The sequence below is a fragment of the Tauraco erythrolophus genome, chromosome 2, assembly GCF_009769465.1.
Source record: "Tauraco erythrolophus isolate bTauEry1 chromosome 2, bTauEry1.pri, whole genome shotgun sequence".
Lineage (NCBI taxonomy): Eukaryota > Metazoa > Chordata > Aves > Musophagiformes > Musophagidae > Tauraco > Tauraco erythrolophus.
In genome coordinates, this window is record NC_141466.1 from 43,569,834 (window position 1) to 43,595,001 (window position 25,168).

At 38.1% G+C, this 25,168-nt stretch overlaps 1 protein-coding gene across 1 annotated transcript in view; it reads left to right on the forward strand.

Annotated features, from left to right (window-relative positions):
* KHDRBS2 (KH RNA binding domain containing, signal transduction associated 2) overlaps positions 1–25,168 on the forward strand; it is a 362,598-nt gene that overhangs the window by 249,696 nt on the left and 87,734 nt on the right. The window contains exon 6 of the mRNA XM_086608307.1: positions 1,868–2,063. Within this exon, the coding sequence (XP_086464433.1) occupies positions 1,868–2,063 (196 nt within the window). The remainder of the gene's footprint in view (positions 1–1,867; positions 2,064–25,168) is intronic.

Here is a 25,168-nt window from a genome sequence, read left to right on the forward strand (position 1 = left end):
GGTCTCCCGAGAGCAGAGTAGAGGGGCAGAATCACCTCCCTCGACCTGCTGGCCACACTTCTTTGGATGCAGCCCAGGATACGGTTGGCTTTCTGGGCTGCCAGCGCACATTGCTGGCTCCTGTTGAGCTTCTCATCTACCAACACTCCCAAGTCCTTTTCCTCAGGGCTGCTCTCAATCCATTCTCTGCCCAGCTTGTACTTGTGCTTGGGATTGCCCCGACCCACGTGCAGGACCTTGCACTTGGCCTTGTTGAACTTCATGAGGTTCTCACAGGCCAACCTCTCCAGCCTGTCAAGGTCCCTCTGGATGGCATCCCTTCCCTCCAGCGTGTCCACAACACCGCTCAACTTGGTGTCATCTGCAAACTTGCCGAGAGTGCACTCGATCCCACTGTCCATGTCGCTAACAAAGATGTTAAATAGCACTGGTCCCAGTACTGACCCCTGAGGAACACCACTCATCACTGGTTTCCACAGAGAAGGGCCACAGAATTGGTCAGAGAGCTGGAGCACCTCTCCTATGGAGACAGGCTGAGAGAGTTGGGGTTGTTCAGCCTGGAGAAGAGAAGGTTCCAGAAAGACATCATTGTGACCTTTCCATATTTAAAGGGGGCTTATAAGAAAGACAGAGAGAGACTTTTTAACAGGGCCTGTAGTGACAGGACAGGGGACAATGGTTTTAAAGTGAAAGAGTGTAGGTTTAGTATGGACATGGGGAAGAAGTTCTTTTCAATGAGAGTGGTGAAACACTGGAACAGGTTTCCCAAAGAAGTTGTGGATGCCCCCTCACCGGAAGTGTTCAAGGTCGAGTTGGACAGGGCTTTGAGTGACTTGATCTAGTGAAAGATGTACCTGCCCAAGGCAGGGAGTTTGAATTAGAGGATCTTTGAAGGTCCCTTCCAACCCAAACAATTCTGTGATTCTAAAACTGACTACTGAAACTTGTAGTAAAGTAGTGAACATCACAAGCTAGCGCTATGGCTTTGATTGTCCCAGCAGGTAATGAGCCACAGCTCATACTGCTGCAGGAGACCTGAGTTTCGTTCACAGCTCTGAATCTGGGTGTCGTGCATGGTTAGACCCTGCACTCTCAGTCTTCAGAAAGGGCAGCGCACTCAGGAGCATACTGCTCTGAGCCAAAACTCACAGATCACTTCCCAGATATATCTCCCTTCTAATTTGTCATAGGGTATAGAAACAAGAACCTCTTTTTAACCAGTAATAGCTTCTTCTGACTTACCAATGAGTACAGCAAGAGGGATGTAGCATAAATAAATGGGAGGATGCTAAACCTCTCTCTGCTTGTCTGTATGTGCTGTTCTCTCTGCACAGGGTGGCAAAGCAGAATTCCTGTGCTACCCTTCCCTTGTTATGAACTAAATTAGACGGGGAGAAGAGTTCTTACTCTTGCTCTAGTCTGCCTTGCAAATTTCTGCCAATGGCATCATCTCCTGCCAATCAGTTTCTCCCACCCTCTGATAAACATGAGAATGAGAGTGATGACTGCTCTTGTAAAATAGTTTGAGAACAACAGAAAAAGTTCCTCACTTTCTTCTTCCTCTAGAACTACTTTGCAGTAATTCTGCAACTCTATGAATTACAATGATCCAGAATTTTATTAGTACAAGCAACAAGCGGATCTGATGTAAAAGGCACTGGGTGGCTTAAAAATAATGCCTTTCCATAACATGAGTTCTGCTTGAGATATTGCCTAAAAGTGCTTGACATTGTAGCTGCCAAAACTCCAGAGTTATATGACACTTTAAGCAGCAGTAAAAATGTAAGAGACTTTAAAGTGGGGTGGCGCTTGCATGTCCTCCCTTGCTCTTTACGCCAAAGTGATCACTTCTTTTCCGCTCGCCCAGGGGACGTGGGGGTGCCATTCCTCCCCCGCTGCCTGGGCGAGGTGCCCAGGCACCCAGAGGAGCGCCGGTGACCCGTGGAGCCCTCCCCGTCCCACCAGTGGCAAGAGGCGTGCCCACTCCTCGAGCAAGAGGTGCCCCGGCCATCCCGGGCTACAGACCACCCCCGCCACCTACGCACGAGCCCTATGAGGAATACGTAAGTAACGGCGTGCGTTAATAACAGACATGAGCCAAGCTCTGGGGCGAACATCAAGTACCTCTGAACTGGGAGACTCCAGGACAATAATCCCGCTGTCTCTGCGGCTTATACCCCCTATGGTGAATTAAGGTCGGGGTGATGCAGTTTGTCTGCAGACCTGTGTTTTGGGTGATGTGGGTTTGTAGAATTGTTCACAGCTTAGATTTGGATGTGAGAAGGTGGTCCTGAGTAGCGCTCAGGGCATCGAAAAAGAGCAATACAGATATTCTATAGATTATATTACAATTGAAAGCCACTTGTTACTGTAGGCAACTTTTTAGGAATAACAGATTATGCTCTTTGTGAGAAAACAGAGACATTTTTTGTGCTTCTGAAGCCTTTTTATTACGTATAAGTTTATATAGGTATATTTCTATTCAACGTTGTGTTACAGATACATAACAAATTGAATTTTAGGTAATTTTCATGAAAGCTCATACAATTATGCATATTTAGCAAGGAGCAGTACTGTCACCTTTTCTTATGAGGTGTTAAAAATAATTGTACTGTAAACATCAAAGCCTTCCGGTTATCTTCACTAATGATCCTTCCTGGAACTATTGCCATAAAAACACATATCCAAGTAGAGGAGAAAGTATCATCAAATATGATGTCTGACTTTTTCCAGCTGTGGCAAATCCAAGGGTAAAATGAAAATCCCATCCATTCTGTAATCCCATCACTAGGAGAACCATTGAGAAGATACACTATAATTGAGAAGATGCAGTTTTATTCAATTAATCGTCTTCCTAGAACAGAAGAAAGGAAATTGAAACAGAAATAAATCTTTGTTGATAAAGCTTTACTCAACCATCTGTATTTGTAGAGTAGAGATTAGATCATGGCCTGTTCAAATCAGGGACACACGTTCTTATACCACCAAGAGTCACGACTGAACAATGGCTGCAAAAAGGGAGAGGAAGAAAGTCAATCTCTGTTATTATTTAACTCAATACAGTTTCCATCTTTAAATGAGATAAAAGCCCTGCTAAAAGAGGAATTTAAAAAGTATACCCTTCTGTGATAGATACTCTATTGTCTGTTAGTATCCTAATGTATGAGACCTTCTTTTCTGTGCAGAACTGCATCTTTTTCTAATCCAAGTGACAAATTTCGAAACAGAACCCTTGTAATGTAAGATTAAGATTATAAATTAAATATTTTTTTCTTTTTTTTTTTTTCATCTACAGTATTTGTAAATGTCCTAGAGTATTAAACAGTTTGTAGGGAACATTTCTTATGCTTTTTCTGGACGATAAATATATGGAAAGCAGGAGGAGAAGTATAGGCAGCTGGATTATCAAGGTTAGGAAAGCATTCAGCCGGTTCCACATTGTTTTGAAATGCATACACTCTCAGGAATGCAAAATATACACACCATTGAAAAAGACATAGATAGATTCATAGATTTCTAGGTTGGAAAAGACCTTAGAGATCATCGAGTCCAACCATCCCTAATCCTCATTAAACCATATTGCTAAGTAGATCATCCACCCTATTCTTAAACACATCCAGGGATGGGGACTCAACCACCTCCCTGGGCAGCCTATTCCAGTGGCTGACAACCCTTTCAGAGAAGAAATACTTCCTAACATCCAACCTGAATCTCCCCTGACTAAGCTTAGACCCATTTCCTCTTGTTCTATCACCCAACACTAATGTAAAGAGCCCTTCCCCTACCTCCCCACCATCTTTTCTCAAGTATTTGTAGGCTGTAATCAGGTCTCCCCTCAGCCTCCTCTTCTCCAGGCTAAACAGCCCCAACTCCCACTCCCTCAGCTGCTCCTCATAAGTTTTATTTTCCAGCCCCTTGACCAGTTTAGTCGCCCTTCTTTGGACTCGCTCCAGGAGCTCAATATCTCTCTTAAAGCGAGGGGCCCAAAACTGGACACAATATTCCAGGTGCGGCCTCACCAGTGCTGAGTACAGGGGCAGGATCACTTCCCTATTCCTGCTGGTCACACTATTCTTGATACACGCCAGTATCCCATTGGCCTTTTTGGCCACCTGGGCACACTGCTGGCTCATATCAAGCCGGTAGTCAACCAACACCCCCAGGTCCTTCTCCGCCAGGCAGCTCTCCAGCCATTCTTCCCCGAGCCTATAGCGATGCTTGGGGTTTTATACCCCAAGTGAAGGACTCTGCACTTGGCCTTATTAAAGCTCATGCCATTGGCCTCATCCCAACGATCCAGTCTGTTCAAATCCCTCTGAAGGGCCTCCCTACCCTCAAGCAGATCGACACAGCCTCCCAGCTTGGTGTCGTCCGCAAAAGTCCTTTTAGTTTGTAATAGATCATGCCAATAAAAATATGCTTGTGTTTATATTTCTATTTTGCCTGCTTAGTAGCAAGAAACATCTTGTCCTGTAGTACAAATTTAGATGTTTTGGAGATCCTTCGGTCTCCTCTGTCCTTTCAACATCTGTATTCCACAGCTGAGAATATGTGGGATTCCCCTGACTTGCTGTCATCCGAGAGTTTGCATTGAAAATCTCTTGCCATTTTGTAAAGATTTGTAAGTGCAATCCAAATCATCTTGGTATCTTATGGACTGAGATAGTAATTAAAACTCTGTTGCTGTACAGGTAGAAGGAAAAGTTCACTGTCATGTATCTATATATGAATTTGTAAACAATATTTTAGGGGAAAATATTTTTAATTTTGCAGGAAGTAATCAACACAGTTCTTCTTCCCAAATAAGCCACTACATCACATATCTGACTGGATACTAAAAGCAAGTTGATCCGTTTGTCGACCAGCAATAAATGTCATGTGTAATTGTTCTTCTGTCACACTGAATTCTAGAGATGAAAAACTAATTTACAATGAATAATTTATCCAATTTACTTTGTCTCATTTGCTGCTTGTAGGCAACCCACAAGCATATTACAATTTCTTTATGTGTTTATGTTTTTCATTTTTGACTACAGTATTTCACTCCAATTTTTGCCTGCTATGTGCAAGCACCATTGGTTTGATTAGTTGTGCACATGAATGCAATGTCATTGATTGTGAGTACACATATTTTTTATTTTTCTTTATTCTAACAGAATATAGTCATTTGAATGCTGAGCTGAAAGTGAACTCAAGAAATAGAATAAAGTGGTAGCAGCAGCAGGTTTTTTTAAATGTTTAAACAGCATTTCCTGAAAAAAAATCTTTATATATTTGCTCAACTCTACTTATCAGAGCTTGTATTGACTGTTTGACCTTGAAACATCTCACTGTTCAAATCAGTTTGGATAAGCATTTTAAAATTTGAATCACTCCTTTGTAATTATCCGATGTCTAAATATTTTGAGGTTTCCTGATGGCCTTTGTGAGGGTCCATAAAAGAAAATGTCTAAAGGTTTCTCAAGAAAAGTGAAGTCTTGTCCTTGTGGTGAATATGGTCACATTCAACATTTTGAATGTTAAGTCCAACCAAAGGGAAAATAATTTGGAAAAACTTTCAGAAAAGAGGAGGATTAGAGAGGGAAAGGGGAGTGACACACCTCGTGCCTTTTTCTTTACTTGCTTTTGAAACAGACATGTAGCTTGTATTGAGTGCAGCGTAGATAGTATCCCAGAGGAACTTCCTGCAGGAAGAGGAAGTACAGACATTAGGAAATATACACAAAACAAAAGCAATAATTACTACGTGAACTTTTCTCACTTTGAAAACCGTTGCATGTGAAATTAGATGGAGAGCTTAACAGCTGCTGTGCAGCTTCTGGGATCAGAGAGGTTGTCCTGGGTTGAGTTTGTAACCCGGTGAATAAGAGTGCTGTTCAAAGTGACTACCCTTAGTTCAGTGTGACCAATCTGTACATGACCAATCTCTTCTGCTGAAGGAGAGGTCTACCAGAGGGTAGTTCAGGGCAGAAGCTTGAACTGGTTATTGTGAACTTCCCTCAGAAGAAGCTTCTTTCACAAAGCTGAACTTAGCCCTTTGCCATGACTCTCTGAGATATACTTTTACACCTCTAATCCACAAGCATTGTCATACCGAAGATCCTGCTGAAAAGGATTCAAAATTTCAGTAAAAAACAGCCTTCTGGACCTCAGGTTCTGGTTTTGAGTTGTTGGGGTTTTTTTCATTTTACTGAAAACCACTCACTGCACAATATGGCTCCTCATTAAATGCATTATGGATCATACTGATACTCCTTCCACAAATGCATTACACAAATTAATTTCAATTATTGCTTAATTCTTCTTTGAACGTGTAGCAATACATGCCACAACCAGTTGGCAGCAATGGCTCAGTCTGGAACTTTCTAGGAGTACTGATCTAGCACTGAGCTATGTGTTACTCCCAGGAAGCTGAAAAGCCTGAAGCGGATGGTGGGAAGGGCAGCAATGCCAACAAGCTCCTCAAGTAGAACTAGTGACAAAATGGCTGTTTGGGATTTATCAAACGAATTTTGTAAATTAGGTTCGTATTCTACATGGTATTGGGCGGAGATGTTTTGAGTAGAAAGAATGGTACTGGAATTGCATCTACAAATCTTACAAATTGCATCAGTGAGCCAAGATAGGAGATGGTAAATGAAAATGAGTTCAAATACTGTTTCAGTCCTGCATCATCACCTTTATTGACAAGACCAATGGTAAGATTGATTTTGTGCCATTTTTTCATTACAAAGGTTAAGATTTGTTTGTTTGGACATATACTTTTATCACCTACTCGAAATATATTAAGGAAAATTAACACTGTTATCATCTTTACAAATTGAGGAGAGACTTCTGGAGTCTTTTCTCAACAAGAATAAGCAACTTTAAAGGATAAGGTTTTGTTGGCAACTTATGGAACAGACAATAGACATGACTGATTGAGATTCGTGATTTATACAGAAGTGAAGAGTGAGGAGCACCTGAGTAAATCTTCTGCTGAAAGGAACATCCTATTGAGGCAATAAAGCCAATGGTCAGCACAATATTTTTTAATCTGAGCATCCAGACCTTTTCATTCAAGATTAAAGCTAAATATTTGAAGAGTGCTTAACCCAAGTATAAGCCAAAAATAATGTTGCTTTCAGATCCTGTTTCTGGAAGCCATTTGACTCTGAAGCTGTATTTCTGCTTTCTGAATCAGAAGCTAGTAATGAGCTGTGCAGAAATGTTTTTCTTTACATTTTTTAAGAGCTGTGGTGAGCCTTGCTAAGAGGTCTAATGCAAGTCTAGAAGTGACTTAGCACTTGTTCCCTTACCCCAGATGCAAAGAATTATCAAAACTGAATAAATTTGGGACTAAAATACTTACCACTTTTATATTTTACTTGCACTTGCATTTTTGCTCCTGGATAAGAAAGGAGACTTTTGCTCAGAAAGCCACTCATCTTAATATGAATACTTAGATGAGCTTCTTGTATTTACACAAAAATATGTAATTTGTTTGGAAGAAATAGGCCAGTCTGTAGAGACCCTGAAAAGCTGGTGTAGCTCCTAGGTCTAGGACAGCCAGATTAAAGAACAATTTTAAATGCAAATATTCTCTCTTGCCTCTCATTTCACTGATCAAACCAGCCAAAAGCGGCTTCTTGTTATCTTCTGGAATAAGTGAAGAGCAATGCTTTTAGAAAGTCACTGGAAAAGAACCACACAATAAGATAGATTGTGCTTTTAATGTCATGCTGTTCTTCCTCTCATTTCAAGCTATTTAAAATGAAAGCAAATGCCACATTCAACTGTTTATTCTAAGCTCAATGGTTATTTACATTTTTCAATAGTTTTCAAACAAACTGAAACAACTATGCTCATGTTTATTCAGTGCCAACCTAGACAATGAAAAAACTGGCAACAAGAGGCATTTTTTCACTCTTTAACATTTTAAAAAGAATAATCGACATTTACATGTGACTACAATCCCCAAAATCGTGGTTGTAGAGGTTTTGTTTAATATTTTAAACTGGAACTTGTAGGGCTTTTAAATCCAATCTAGTTGCCACTTCTGAATGTGGATGAAAACTGTATATAAGGACCTACACTTCCTCTTCATGACATGTTAGTGCTTTAATGAATATGTTCAACTGAGCAATTGATACTTGATTCTACTACTTTTTAAGTCAATTCCTATAATCCCAGTAGGACATTCTCAGTGAGAGTGAGGCCTGGACAGCTAAGATGACTGATACCAAACCTTAAAATAGTGAAATACATTGGATGTAATGACAGTCAAAGGGAAATATTTTCTTTTTTTTTTTTCTATATCGGTATTTCCAAGTTTTAAGTTGTACCACTTATTTATTTTTATGCCTTTTTTGGATGAAAAAACATCAATGAAGAATGTACTGAGACTAAAGAGCATTTGAATAAAGCTGGAATTATAGACATGGGAATCTGCATGGCTGAACAACATATTGATTAAATATGATTGATTACCTATTTATGCCCAAGGCACTTAGAAAAAGAGCTAAGCTATATTCAACTTACATCTGCTGTGACGAAAAATCAAATTTTATTTTTACTATAATAGTGATAAACAGAGTAATGTTTGTATTATGTGAAAGACTCTATTGAGCTTTAGAACACTGTGAATAATGGTCTCACAAAGGTAGAGTGGATTTTTCTGTTAGTTATTCAACCTTTGGAGAATTTGGTCCATCGATAGTATAAATATATTTATTGCAAAAAAAATCCAGCAACATAGTTATAGAATTAAAGTAGTGGCAACTTTTTCTTGTTTTTGTAAGAACGAAAACCACAGTCAGCATTAAACCTTTAGTGTCTGGGAACCTGCAGTTCTAGAGTTTTTTGCTTACCTGTGCAAACTGTAGTTTGGGTCTTATTTTTATAGATGATTGAATAAATAAGGCTTGTCTCATGAAACCAAAGAAACTGTCCTGAGAGCAATGCATCAATAAACATGAATACTGCTTTCAGACTCATCACTGCTGTGAATTTCTCACAAATTGGCAATGTGCTCTAAAGCAGACTTTATTATATCGTTTTCTTGATTTGTTTTGATTTGATTGTATTAATCATAGTTATTCAATGGACTAAACTTTGCTCATAAAATACATAAAACTCTAACATCTACTTAGAAATGCTGCAGAAAGATTTTGTGGAGGATAAGCTCTTCTGTTGTCCTCTTCATGCTCTCCTTACTTGGCAAAAAATAATTCTCTCCTTGACATTAGTTATCAAGTGTTCAGTTCAAAATTATTTTCTATGCTAGACAGAGTGTAAAAGAAAATGCTGATGCAGCTGTACATGTTTTAGTATTATACATGATGTTAATACGACTACAACCTAATAAATATTTATATTTGTTATATAGAGATCTAAGTGAAGGGCATCTCTCAACTGATCATCCAGACTTCATATGGTCCTTAAATATTCATGGTGTATGCGGTTGTATTCATAAGATCCTACATAAAAAATATATGCAGTATTCTCCATAGAGACAGAATTTATCTGCATCATGCAATGCACCATTTGATCATTAAACAGTATGATTGTTCAGGAGCCTGTTACCAAAAATGTATGACTACTGTCAACTGGATCTGTCACAAAATGTCACTTGGCTATTTATCTGATAGAGAACAGTCTTGGTTGGTACAAAATAACTCTATAGGCATTTGCTGGCTAAACATTAGCATGTGGCTGTATCTCCACCCATGTTATCCTTTTTATGACAGGTTGCAGAGGTGAGTTACAAGCTTATTTTTTTGTACAAACTCATACAAACGTAGTGAGTTGCTGTTAAAGGCTTGGGACAGTCCAATTTAGTTGGAGTTGTTGAGAGTTCGATTACTGTGTGAATTCAGCTCAGATGAAAGGCTTAGTTTTTTTCTTTCACTTCTCAAAGTTTCTTATCCAGATTTAGTCCATCAAGGTACTAAAAAGTTAAATAATTTTGGACTGCAAGGTTCATCATGACTGGTGAGTTCCCTGGGAGCCAGATACATATAAACTCAATGGTAATGAGAAAAGCTCAGGGCAGGCTGCTACTTCTTGCAGACTGGTAAGCGCAAAGACTTCAGCTGTGCCAGGCAATTACAGAAGCCTTGAGCTCTGGTTTCAGGAAAGACTCTGGGTGATAAGATGCCATGGCACTTCAGATTATCACACCAGCCTTGCCTCCAGCATACCAGTCTTACTCATGTATTTTTCAGGCTAGCCTTTTGGTAAACTCAGATTAGTGACATTTTACTATAGTAGATAAAGAAAACGCTCTTTATATCAATAGATTTCATGTACAGCTAGCAGAGTACTTCTGTTTTGTGTATGATTATCTTTATTCGTTAGGAATTTTCACTGTAGCTAAAACATGAGCTTTACTAATATAGTAAAATGCACAGTATAGGAACTGCTTTATATTAATTGAAAACTTTTATGGATTGTTCCAATATAGTATTTTAGTTTTGCTGGAGTTTTAAGGGCATGTATTTTAAAAATACTTCCTGTTGCAGGAAGCTTTCATCAGAGTTCATCTATGTTCTTCTCTTCGGTACATTTGTGACATTGTCATCTCGCGAAAAATAATTCTGCATGAAACTGCAGAGATACATATTTAGCAACTGCACTTAAAATCAGAGGCAAACATTACAGAGCACAGTTCTGTTTCAGTCTCTGGCTGATGGGCCTTTTAGCCAGTTGCCTTTATACATATACTTAATGCTTACTCAGGATAATTGAAGAAGAGGGATTGTACTTGGTACAACAAAAGACCTGAAGGGTAGTCTTACATGCCTGTAATGTTTTTTCTGTCATCATGTTCAATGCATTTGCAACTCTGAATTTCTATTATAGATAGGAAGAAGAAGATTTGGGCTAGATGAATTATCTCAGATGCAGAAGCACCTGTCCAGCAGTATACCTGTTCTTTCTGGGTATTTAAAGGAGGCTCAAATATATACGTGAGCCTAGATGTCCATACACGTCAGAATGCATATATATACCCTGTGTGTACATTGTTATAGACAAAGCTGACTGGAGCTGAGCCTCGGCTGCAGGCCATCTGCAGACACGAGGCAGCAATTACTTCCCCAGAGGCAGCATGTGAATGTCCCATTATCTGCTGCTTTCGGAAGGAGGGGGGTTTATGACTCTCCAACTGCCTTAGCATTTCCAGTAATTCGTTGCTTATGTATAGAGATAGAAGTTTACTTTCTGATACAGATATGTGTATATGTTATCTATAGCTACAGTACAGAAAAATGTGATCCATTTCTTCCAGGACGTCCGTTTACAAGGACTTTGTTACACAGAGCTCTTCTGCAGCCAGCAATGTGCATGAGTAACTGTGTAAGGAAACGGTCTGAAAGATCAGAGAAATAAAATTTAAAGTGTGTATTTTCTTTTCTACTAACACAGTTTTGGAAAAAAAAATGTAAATGTAGACAATAAATATAGAAAGGAAAAAAATACTAACAGGTATTTAAAAGAATAACTTTACTTGTATAATCAGATGAACTGGGTGAAGTACACAGTTTTTTTCAATCTTTAACTTTTTAGAAATGGTGGAATTGAAGTGAGTGGGACATTCGTATAGATATCTCTTTGTCAGATAAATAGGCCAATGTTGTTCTCAGATATGCTCATTTTTAAAACAATGAGATCATTTATAGTTTATCAAAGGTGCAGACTTAGTGTACCTCTTTAAACTGTAGCAAAAACGTTGAGAAAATTGATCTTGTTACGAAACACAGTACCTTGAGTTTGACCTATAAGGCTCTCAGAGAGCGTAGCAATCACTAGAAGAGGGAGATGCAGTATAATGGCTCTGGGACAATAAAGTAGAAGACTAGAGATGACAAATGTTCTTTCTCCATACAGACCTGGTTTTTTTTTTCCTGATGAAATTATGATTGCCTGCATTTTAATAGCTTCTACAGTAGTTATAAGTGCTATTACTCATAGACAGCTTATAGCTCTCTTTGACTACCTGCTCTTGTTTTGTAGCTCTTGATGTGCTGTAAAAATCTGTGGAGTGCAACATCTGAAATCATAAAAAGTGCAATGTTTGTTAAGTGAAATTAGATAAGTAAATGCCTCTTATGTATTAGTATCATAAGAATACATTAGTATCCCAAGGACACTCTTGCAAACATGCCCCCGTACTACCTTATGCAATACAGTAAAGCTGCATTTAAATATTTCTTAAAATCGGTATCTCTGTCCAAGTGGAATACGTTACATTACTTATCAGTTCCTAACAAGGTGCTTTAGCTGTAGCCTTGGTGTTCATACTGTTCTCCAACTCTTCTGGGCCAGTTAGTGGGTTTCTGTAATGAAAATATTGATAAGCATTTATATAACATACTATCTCCAATTCTTTTGATCACTAAACATCTGTCATGCAAATTATTTAAGTCTGAATGAGGACACAACAACTTTAAGGTTAGAAAACCCATATCCTGTTGTCTTTTATTTAGACTTTTCAGTCCCTGATTGTTGTCTCTTGCTGTATACCCTGGCAATTTCAGACATTCAAATTTTTAGAAAGCTGCAGTTAAAAAATCCCAAACAAATATCACAAAAGTGAGTCTTATTTTGGAGCAATATATAAATTCCTTTACTGTACTGAAGTATGTTAATATTTTGATTTCTCTTTCCCTGTCTTAAAATCACACAGCTCTTCCCAATTTCCTTTCTTAGATATTTTTCAAAAACTTCTCTAAATAAGTTGTTAATACTATTTATTAATCTTTCTCAGGACTAAACTGTAAAATGAGCAAGTACATTTGAATTATGCACATTTTTTGTTTTAGAAATAAGATTAGAAATAACATTTAGAAATGTTTTGGAAATAAGATTATCAAAGACAAGCTTTTGCTGAACCATTTCACTCATGGCCTGATTTGTACAACCACATGTAGCCCATGCACTTGTCTTTACCAAGGCTTTGCACGCATGTACCAGTCCTCACACATGTTGCAGGTGGGAGTTTTCTGAAATAACATGCATTGAAAAGAAAATACATTGAAATTCAAGCTGTATTTCTTTCTGTTTTACCAACCAGTTACCATCAATCATTCTACTATTTGGGCAAACGCTGCCTGTACTATTTAACTGACATGTAGAGTTAAAATGTATGCTTGTTTCTTTTATAAGAAATCTTATTTTAAGAATAGATAATTCTATTTTTATTACCTGTTTGCGTGTCATTGTGAAAAATGTCTTCAGGTTTGGTTTGGCTTGGTTTGCTTTATTGTCAAAATTGCCCAGCTTTTGCTCTGCTAAAAGTGCTGGTTAATTTTATACAGTAAGTTTTATTACTGGAAGTTGTCATCTTGAACTGTCCTGAGATTTGCTGACCTTCTTAGAAAACCAAAATGAAAAATTTATTTTGTTTCTAAGTTCAAAGCATTATGAACCTAGTGCTTATTTATTTCTTGAAGCCTGCTTGATGCTGTCGAGAATTTTAAGACTGCTTTATCATTATCTTATTAAGTAAAAAAAAATTCTGAAAGTCAACATAAAATATGCTGTAAAAAAGACCAAGTGTTGCTGTAGCCTACTTCATCCACTGAGGAAGAGAATATAGAGGCAAAGAAAATGGACACCAAAATAACAAAACCAGTAGGATTCTCAGGATGCGTACAGGTTTACGTATATGATCTATAGGTTGTATAATCAACATAGTCCTTAAGACTGCATATTCAAAAAGAACTAAAAACAAACCAACAAGTATGCTGGGTTTTTAGAGATAAGGATAGTCAGCGTTTTCTGTTGGCAGGGGGGTCATGCAAGTCTGCGTTCCATCTGCTGAGCGGAGTTCAGAAGTACAAGCAATGTAATAAGTCAAAAATCCATGAGTGCATCATTGTAAATCCAGAGTGGCTCTTCTGAAAAATGAGATGGAGATCAAAGGGAGCACAATTGTATTTCTAGGTAGAAAATTAGATGTTCCAAGAAAACTACTGCTAGATGGGCTGAAGCAAACTTTGGTCCCCTGAGATACTTCTGGTTGGGCCAGCCAGCAAATCGCTGAATGAGTTCCTATGTCATCTCATTCTTCTCTGCAATAGGCTTAAAAACTCTCCCATCTAGGAGCAGCGGTAACAGTTTCTGAGCCTCATGCAATCAATAAGGAATTAATGTAAGGCAGGTGCATTTTTTCATGGGTAGAGTTAGGATAGTGGTCTGAAGCTCCTAAGTGTTGCTGTCTTTACTCCAGTAGGTAGCTAGAGATCAAGAGAAGAGGGAATCGGAAACGTGTGCCGTTATGTGTTACTCCGCATACACAGGGGCTGCAATGCAAGCCATAAGCTTCCAAATATTATTGCAGTATGTGCCAAGCAGGAAGGGACTTCCCTCAGGACTGTGGTGCAACCTGCTCTTTCAACATGATTCCTGAATAGACCCAGTTAGCAAGAGCAGGATATTTCTGTCAGACAAAGCGGAAAATGTAATAGATTGCCTAAATATTAGTACAATCCAGCTGTAATGGCGTGATTTATTTATTTTAATTGATACAGTGCTTCCAGGATTTTAGATTACAAGTTTAGATTCAAATACGCCTAAAGCAAATCACAGAAGACAAATTGACTCTTCGGATTAGAGTTGCTTGTCCTTCGTAGTCCTTGGAGGGGTAGAAGTTCAGCTAAATGGCCAACAAAAAGCCTTGTTTAAATTTTAACAAGCAACTGACAAAGACACAGGAGCTGTCCTTTACCAGTCCTGCAGAAAAAAAAACGTCATCATGTGTAATCTTTCAACTTAGAGGCTGATTGAACACAACAGGAATGTAAAGATTATTGCAAAGGGTGCTGGTCACTGTATGAGTTGCCCTTGTGATTTACAGCTGCAATACTCTGTCCTGCATGAATTTCATGACATAACAATCTGTCAGTTCTCGAAGCTATAAAGTCATCTCTTGGAGATAACTGAGTCAGCCTCACATTGATGGTCATTTCAGGACATGGCTATCATTTCTTCACTTAATAATACAATGGTGATGTGATTTAAAATGTCATGCTTTAGGTATAAGACTAACAATCCTATTAAACTATAATACAGATGATAGATATTGTAAGATTCTGTATGTACTAATCTAGTTCGAAGTAATGTATCGGACCATTTCAAAGTGGATAGATAGGATCTGACAAGGGCCCATAAGCAGCTTGGAAAAGAAATGGAATGTCGTAATCAGGTTATTTAGTGAGATGTTAAAAGTATTCAGTCATTGTTACTCAGATATGGAGAAGCAGAGATTTCCAACCATCTTCAGCTGCAAAGTGCTATGATTTTATTTTTTTGTATTTAAGATTCCAGAGTTGTTTAGATAGTGTACAAATATGAGACACAAACGCACATTGTTCTCCAAAGTTTCCATTGCACATAAGAATTTCCTGCAGTGGTGTGCCAGTCCTTAGTGTCATCATCAGGAGGATGGAGCACCTTACAGGAACATATTAAATGAGGCTGATTCGTTTAGATTCAAGTCCTTCCTTCCATTAAGAATGAACATCTTTTAAACTAGTTGTATCTGATTGAGAACTTCTCTATGTTTAGAGAAATTATTAAGTTTTCTTTGCAGTAAGAGAGCACTAAAAGAAGCTTGTGACAGCTTCATGTTGGAGCTCACTCCATCATCTCTGGCTGGTCCCTGAGGAGTTTCTGTCTCAGGAATATGGCAGGCTTCACCATGTGATTTACAGCTACAATACCAGAACCTGCATGAAAGTCATGACATAATTGTATGTTGATGCTAGAAGCTGCAAAGCTTTAATTCCTTACAGAAAATTCAGTTCTTCCTAATAATGGAAGTTTTCAGCCAGCCTCTGATAAGTAGATCTTTGAGATTTTTCTGTCCAATCAGCACCTGGAATATGAAAATCAACAGCTCTGAGGCTCTCTAGAGAGAGAAAGAGTGATATAGTGTATGCGGAGGAATGAGGACTTAAATGTTAATGTGGTAGTAGTTAGATTTTGCTAAGAACTGATACCTTTATGCAAATATGCCCTATTATGGCATCATTATAACAGTGTTAAGGCCTGTGCTTTCACCCTGTTTAAATTAATAGTGAATACGTAGCTGGGCAAGCTCAGAAACTATGAAGTTCTCAACTAGACCTAACCAGAGTATACTGATGTCTATGAATAGTCTTTAACAAAGCTACAATAAGTTCTTACAGAAGTATAAATTCTATTGAACTTTTCCTTTTGAGAAAGATGGGTTTTTAATAAAAGTTGTTATACATGAAGTAGTTTGGAATGTAATGAAAATATACTCAGGTCTCTATTCACAAATTGTCTTAATATTGTCTAATCATTGAGGTGCTTTCTGCACACCTGCACTTTCTGTGAGTCATATACTCTGCACATGAAAGTTATTAGCATAATGACTGACTATTTTAAAAATGCATTTATATTAAGTGCACAGATTTTCTTTTTTTGGGGGAAAATACCACAATATGGATAATGAACACTTTGTAATTATTTTTTTAAAAGGCAAAACAGAAACTGATAGCTATGCGCTTGATATTTTTCATTACAGGCTTACTGCTACCATACAACTTTTCCTTCACCATAGATTTCTGATAGCAAAAAGACAAGTGTAGTCTTTGTTCCAGTCATCTCCTATAAATATTGCTGATTCATGCAACACACTACTATCTGGATGCTGATTCTTTTGATCTGCTTGGCCTGGATTTATTCTTGGTACTGCTGACTTTACTAAAAAGCCATTTCATGTTGTGGGTGACACAGAAAATTCAGTCATGCCCCAACACCATGTTTTATATTCTTCAGATTTTTGTTTCACCTCCACTATTCTCACTCAGAAGCTTTCTTCTGCAAATTATAGATGGTGCCTCTTTCAGCTTATCTCGGTTTTAGTATCTTTGATGTAAGCTTTGAGAAGTGGAATATAAGATACAGAAGCCTCTTTTGAATCCCTGACTTGTGTCTGCAAGCTGCAGTTTGTAGACAGTATGTCATCACTGTCATAATCAATGTGGTATTAAAGAGCACATTCATCTTGCCAGATGAGACTTTTTCAGTAAGATATGTAAGAGATTCTACAAATAGCTGTTGGTATCAAAGGAACTTACAGTGAGAAGAAAAAAAGCCAAAAACCAAATAGGCTTTTGCTATTATATTCTCATGATTACCTATTCAAACCCATAAAATTAAGGTTTTAGTTATCATGCGTTGTTCATATGGCATCAAGTGTACAGTAGGCACTTTGCAAACATACATTAAAGCAAAGCCTGGACCAACACATGTACGTTCTAACAAAGTGTGAACCAGAGACTGGGGTCGGGAAGTGTCAGTGAAAGCTCACTGCTATTGATATGTATCAGGGTCCAATTCTTAAGGAATTTGTTTTGGAAGGATGGTTGTTTGACAAGTTGATACAAAAAAGCCAAGAAATTTCAAACATCTTTCAACAAGTAAATCCAACTTATGCACGTCACTTCTAGAAAGTCTCTTAGGAGCTTACTAAAAAAAGTCTCTTCAAGGAATATGCTCATCAAACACTGGGCCCAAAGTTGTTTTATTCCCATATTTTAAATTGTGATTTTGCTCTGAATTAAAGACAAGTCTCTCTACCCCATGAACTTTCACAGATATTAAATTGAACGGAAGCTTTTTTTGGTTCTGAAAATCTCAGATTATAGTCAAAATCATTAATAAGGAAAGCTAGCTGTAGTGAATTAATAATAATCCTAACTTTAGCATTAGAATGTTCCTGTAGAGTTGTTTCTTCTTGCACTGAAATGAAACAATTGATGTGAGTTAGTGTCAACACCAAAATTATTGCACAGTTTTCCCCCAGTTGCACCTCAGCTAGATGCAAAAATCCATCCTTTTCTGTATGAAAATACACAAAGATACTCTCATTAAGCAGCAGAAACCTAACAGAAAAGTCATCTTTAATCTGTACAATAGATGCATTTTCTGCTGACTTGAAAGTCATGTCTGTATGTCTGTAGCTAAAATTATATACTAAAGTAGAAAACAAATAAAAGGAAAGCAACAATGAAAATAGTGCTCAAAATATTAAAGAACAGATTGAGAATTTGAGGGTGGATCTTGCGGAACGAAATCTTCAACAAAGAGTAAGAATCAAAATTCAAAATCAAGATGTCAGAGTCTTCAGTATTTGCCCTAGAGCCTCCTCATATTTCAGTCAGTGCCATAACAGCCCACTAAGTGAGTCACTGAAAGAAAAACTGTACAAAAAAAGGGGAATGTTCATCAGTCATTCTGGTTTGTTTCTGTAATACTGACAAAGTATAAAGGTCATTTATATGAGAAACACTTGCTCCCAAAACACTTAGTATTCTATATGGACTTATTATGCAGTATTATCAAATCACATTAGATTGCATAACCTTTTCTGCAGTGTAATCACATGGAAAAAAATTACGGATGTGATGCATCAGATTAGCTTCACAAGAGCAGTATTTATGTCTTGCAAGCAATGACATATGCTGAGTGCGATACTATGCAGCTTGGGAGGCAGCGCTGTTTTTTCCTGAGAATTATTCTGTTTCCTAAAACTGTAGCAAACAGATATTTCAAGAAGTGTGCAGTTGCAAGGCTATCTCAGACTGTTTTTGCATACATACAAGTTATGCATTCACCAACAATTAAAATGTTTTGAAAGAGAATCAGCAAGAATAAAATAAACCTCCAGACTGGACCATTTTCTAGCATCTAAAAGGAAATTGCTAGAATACATCTTGAGTAGGCAGTGGAACAGCTTTTTATTTTGGATTTTAATTGGTGCACATATACTGAATCGGATTTAGACAACATGAAGAACCTGAAGGAAAACTTGCAGCAAGAAGGAAAGAGATGTGAGGGAGCAATAAAAGTTAGATAAAGAAAGCAGGTGATGAAAGCAGGCAAAGGCAGCAAACTTCAATTTTCAGAGAAAAATATAAAGATGGTGTTGAAATAAAAGAATGACATCTTAAGGAAAGAGAGAAGTATTTGAAACATTGGAAGATCATGTCTTTCCACGACAGAGAGAGATTAAAAGCCCAGCTGAGAGAATGAAAACAAAGCAACAAACCCTGCTATGCTTGTATTGACGAACGGGGTTGCTCGTAAAGAGGAGAAAAGAAAACCAAAGTAATGGAGAGGTGAAAAGAAAGCCAAAGTAACAGAGAGGAGAAGAGACTGGAGAGGAGTGCATGGGAGAAGGCACTGTCAGTATAGAAAAATAAGAAACAGTAGACATTGACAGACTCCAAATTCTTCCCTGCTAAATAAAAGGCATAGGGTGCCAAAGGACTTAACACGTTGGAGAATGATGCCTGAAGAGGTGAGGTTTTATTATCGTACCTGATTGTCCCTTTTCACTCTCCATGGTTTCTGGTAATGCCTTCTTGCATTGTTGCCTTGTCAGTCCAGGCTGAGTCAGGACTGGCCAGCTACTCTTTTCCATCTGTTGTCTGCAATGTCCAGCAGTTTCTCACATCATTGTCCCATTAGCTTAGCCTCAGGACAGTGCTGGCAATCTGTACACATGTCGTAAAATGTATTTATACCTGAAAAAGACTGGTCCATTGTTCCAAACGGATGATGCCTAGCACAATTCCTCTGAATGTGTATTTCTGAAATATATTAAGTTGAATGGTCCAATCAACCTGATTCATTGCAGAACGTTTCCTAACAGCCAATGCCTTGCAGGATCAGGTCTTACATGACTTTAAAAATTGAAGCCATGATGTATTATGAGGTTGTACATCTTTGTCACATCATTAAAGACCAGAAAAATCCCAAATTATATTTTTCTCAAAATTTAAAAATTAAACAGACAGACCTTCACACTATGTGTGATATAACTTTGTAATGTTAGAAACACAGTGATATTCTTCCTCTGGAGATGTATATCTTTTGGACTGAGGACAGTATTTTGTCCAAGATTTATAAATTCATATTATTAGCAAATAGTTCATTTGGCTTCAGAAGTTTTGGATTTTTGGAATATTTTAGTAGGCTGTTCTTTTTTCCCCAAAATCACATCTCCCATCAAATTTAAAAAATATATGCTTTTGTGAGATTATAATTTAAGATGTTAATGTGAATGAGATACTCACTTTCTAACTGTCACCAGGCAACAGTTTAGACTACCCATTCCCTTATACTTATTTGGGTTTGACTGTTTTCAATAGCCAGATCTAGTTCCTTCTCAAAACATACCAGTTTCATCAAACACTGATTTCTGTTGGGCTCAAACTGTAGTTCCATCTATAACCTCCATCTTACGAATTGTGAAGCCTGGCTAAAGAAAGACTTATTAAAAAAAGAATCAATTAAATACTTAAAACTGTCTTAATAATATAAGTTGACCTTCAAATATTTTTCTCTGGTACAAGAAAGTGCAATGGATGAATCTGCTTGCTTGTTGTTTTCAACTCTATGAAGGTTGTTGGTGTGATTTGAAAAGTATCCTTTGTTGTTTGTCACATGAATTGACCATATTTCCTGGCATTTGTGCTTAACGTCCCAAATGTATGCATTATGTACTAACTGTTCATGTGGAATTTATTGGTCTGTTATAGCATTTTGAAAACTTCATGTGCACACTCTGATTGTCATTTATCAGGCATGTCATCCTCCCACTTCCAACACTAACCATCTTAGTGTTAAATGCTCTTTGCCTTGTTCTTCAAACCAATATTCAAGTTCGATTTATGACTCTTGAGTGTGGGAGGCAACTCTCAGAAATGTACTGGATTTTATTACATTTTTATTTATGTGTTTTAACAAAGTGGCACAACTATTATCTGGCCTGCTTCAATTTCTGCTAGGGAGCTATAATACAGACATAAAAATGCAAATGGAAGAGTCTAAAGGATAAAACAAAGATAGTTTATTAAAAGTCAAGATATGACAAGAAAGGTTGCAAACAGATTCCTCCTTCCTAAACAGTTCTAGTAGCAGTGATCACACAAAATCCCCAGGCACGGAAAAAACCCACCTTTGAACAGTTAACAATTTTATTCAGTTCTTTCATGTGCAATTTAGTCCTTTGAGCATCATTTATTTGTAGGAGCACTTTACTCCCACTAGCATTTCCCTGTTTTCCAGTTACTTGTATCAACCAGCAGTAGGAGTGGTAGAATAAAGTCGCTCTAGAGAAAGATAAGTGGGGACTTACCTGCTATTCTGCTGGGCTCACTTTTAACACTTACTTACAGTACTAAATATTTTGATCTGAACTTGCAAATCCTATTTGGATGTGGTTGCATGTATTTAAATTCTGGAGCCTTTGAGCCAGTAGGAGAATATTCTGCCTGTGCTTTGAGTCATCTGAAGCCCTGTGGCAGTGCTGGAGCAGCGTTGTACTAAACCTTATCTGAATGTGTGCGACTAAGGCAGATACTGGCATCCTCAACTTTTTACTGACTTCACATTTACTTTCAAAATACTGTCTAATCACATGCATAGGAAGGAATAAATAATTGGCTTTAAAATATCCTTCACAACAAAGTTCTGTATTTTCCCCTGCGGGATTTAAGGCAAATAGTGACTCATACTCCAAAATATTTATGGGAGCACATGAAGGTGTTCAGTCATTGAAATAACGTCAAGCAGTCCACCACATTTCTCATAGCAGTCTAGTATGTGCTATACAGATGACAGTACTGTGTTACAAGTATTGGCTGCTAGAATGTGCTGTGATGAAGACTAGTTTGCTACATATATCATCAGTGCTATAATAATTTGCAAGAGCAAGTCTTGACGAGTACATTTTTATTATTGGAGAAAAGAAGATTATATTCAGAACTGGCCCTAAAAGAATTTCAGGAGGAGGCGGACTGAGGAATTGGTGGTTCTTGTTATGTGTTTTGTGTAGGTGTAAGGATGAAGGCAAACTTTCTGCAAAAGGGAGGGAGCACGGATAAATGGTGAGAGAATTCCACAGTGCATTTCTTGTGGAAGAACTTAACTACATTTAAAGCGATTATTTAAACTAGCAGGTGAAGAAAAGGTGACATTCTTAGGATCATACACAGAGTCTGAATCATGACACCAATAATATCAGAGTAATTCCTGAGAAAGCCAGGCACTAACAAGGAAATAAATAAGGTCACAGGGGTGCGTTCCAGAAAATGTGAGAGCTGTCTCATGCAGGAGATAGTCAGAAGAGAATCCTGGCCGGTAACAACAGCGACTGAAGCAATACTTCATGCTCTTATGATTTTTTTCTTCTGAAAAATGTCAAATAATATCATCTTTTAAAATTTTGTTTATTTTCAAATAGTTATGCCTAACATAATATCTACAGATTTTTTTTAAATGTAACACCACAATGTAAAAGCCTCAAAATAAATCTCTGCCTTAGGTGAAATGTCATTCCACAAGTTATCATTAAATTAATTACGTGTTGTTGTCACAGAAAGGTGCCGTTTTTCAGGATTATACAAAATTGAAACTAGGCAAGCTGTCGCAGTATGCTTCGTTATTGCTAATTTAAGTAAGAATGTGTAAGTTTTCACAGATTTAAATTATTTCCTTTACTACAGTATCTCCTCAGCAACAGGACAGATTTACAGGTTGTTTTTTTTCCCTTCTCCATAGCATCTGCATTCTTTCCTTAAGTTCTGTAAGACAGTTGGAGGATATCCATAATGTAGTTTAAATTGCATTTCCAATCATTTTATTTTAGCTCTTTACTTTGCAACTCAAGTCCCTAAACTATATACCAAAAGCCTTTAAATGAAGAAAGTGCAATGAAAAATCCCCCTTATTCAGAACATATCCACTGTATCTGAAGAAGCCCGAGCTTTTTACTGAGTACCTACGACTTCTTCATCAGTGAGCGAAAGAAGTAAGTGTGCGTGCACGTTTTATTAGAGGACCGCACGTGATCATAGGAGTATCCTACAATAGTTTAGATCTGGCTTGCAGTCGTTGAAATTAGGCTTTGGATGCTGGACCTCTAGTGGAACTTTTCATGTTTCTAAGCCTTTAGATTTTTGCTCTGTTTTGTAAAAGTGGTTGCAAAGAAGAGTACAGTCTGTCTGGGGCTTAGACCCTGGTTCTTGCGTTGATTTAGGCAGCGCATTTCACTTCTCACTGTCCCCACTGACTCTATGCAGATCATCAAGGATAACATCAGAGCACATGCAGCTCAGCACCTAAGGACAGATGACTTGGCACAGGCAATCAGAGAATTGATGTGGGATTACCTGGGGACTTCTCACACACACAGCAATGATCCAGCACGCCTCATATGGACACTATGCTTTATCTCATGATGCAGAGCAGTATTTAGTTAGAGTGGGAATAATATTTAGTATGCTGCAACAAAAACATGCAACTACTTGTCAAAGCAAGGGAAGATTTGCATTGATCTGAGTTGAAGGAGAAGATATTAGGTATGTTTAAATTCACAAGTTCATAGATAGGGATCATTACAAGCATCTTGTCTGACCTCTTGTGTACTCAGGACCACTTTTCCATGTGGTTTTTGAAACATGGACATAAGAACTGAACATAATAATGTAGCAGCAGCGAAGCAGATCTTTGTCTGTTGTATGAAGGGGTAAGACCAATGTCTTAACTGGTCCTTCAGTAAAATAGAAATACAGAAGATACCCCTTGAGCAATTGTAGCTGGGGTTTAGTGACTGTTACCCTCCCACTTAAAACTATGGTAAAGCCATATGAGGTCAACCTAACCCTTGTTCTGCTGCTCAGCAGTTGCCTGGGGTCAAAGTCTGGCTCAGAGCACTTTTAAAATGAACTGCAGTTTAATTGACGTACAATGGTGTTGCTAGGATTGAAAGTCTTAAACATCTTACATTTCTCTGCAGATTTGATTTGTTATTTTTTCACTGTTTCTGCTAAAATACATGTAACTATAACATGTTAGCTAGGCTGAAGTTGGTCTTACATAACTTAGCAGCGTGAAATTTAGCTGTCTGATGGTACAGCTTCATAATGCATGCCTAATATATTTTTTTAGTTTACAAACAAAAATTCCAACTTCAGTTTTTCAAATTGCACCAGAAGCCTGTGATGCCAGATGCTTTTTTTTTTTTTGAAATGTTTGCTTCCAGAACTTCAGTTCACTCAGATGTTTTAGAGAAAAGCCTGTATTGCATTAAATTTTGAATTAGGTTTGAGAGATTTTTAAGTCGTATCAATTGAAACGCTTGATAACTTTATCAGAATCCTTAACTGCTTATTCATTCTTAGGTCTTTATAGAGGTAATGCATAGAAGATATTGAAGACAATAGGCTTTAATTTTAACTAGAGTGCTTTGTCCAAAGGATGCTCTCCTTACTGTAGTATCACTTATCAGACAGAGGCTCTGTTCTGCCCTACAGCATATTTGCAGAAAACGTGTTAGAATCACCAGGATTTTAAGACAAATAGTAAGGCCAAGCATGTATTCTCAGGAGGCACACAAACACCTGTATGCAGTACATGTATGCACATATATATGGCCAGCCATAAAGAACAGATAGAGAAGGACACTCAGCACTCACACAAACACAAGCAGCACCAGCAGCCTCATCCCGCTCCCCTCTCTGGCTGATCAGGATAAAGGTCCACTAGTGGGAAATATTTACATATGTACAAGGTGGATCCCCCAGCAGCTGGCCTCAGATGTTCAGCCTGCCCAGTACCTGCCCCTGGGTCTCAGTCTCCCCAGTTAATGGCACCCAAGAATAACAGCCCCTGAGGTCACAGCCCCTCTCCAGCTGCTGATGCTCAGAGCCTTTTGCAAACCCCTGCGCACAGACAGAGAAGAACGCACAGACAGACACAGTCTCTCTAGTGACACGCAGTCCACCAGTAGGAGATGATGGATGCTCCTTCCTGTAATTTACAATGAGGGTGGTGAAACACTGGAACAGGTTGGCCAGAGAAGTTGTGGGTGCCCCATCCATGGAAGTGTTCAAGGCCAGGTTGGGTGAGGCTTTGGGCAACCTGGTGTAGTGGAGGGTGTCCCTGCCCATGGCAGGGGAATTGGAACTAAATGATCTTTGAGGTCCCTTCCAACCCTAACCATTGTATAATTCTATGTTTCTATGATCTGGACTGTCCCACCTGCCATGATCTCCCTGGGTTCCTTTGCTAGCACACAAAGGAGTGTTTTGTCATATTACCTATCAGTACTCATTAGGGCAATTGAACAGCCATGCTACACTTTAAT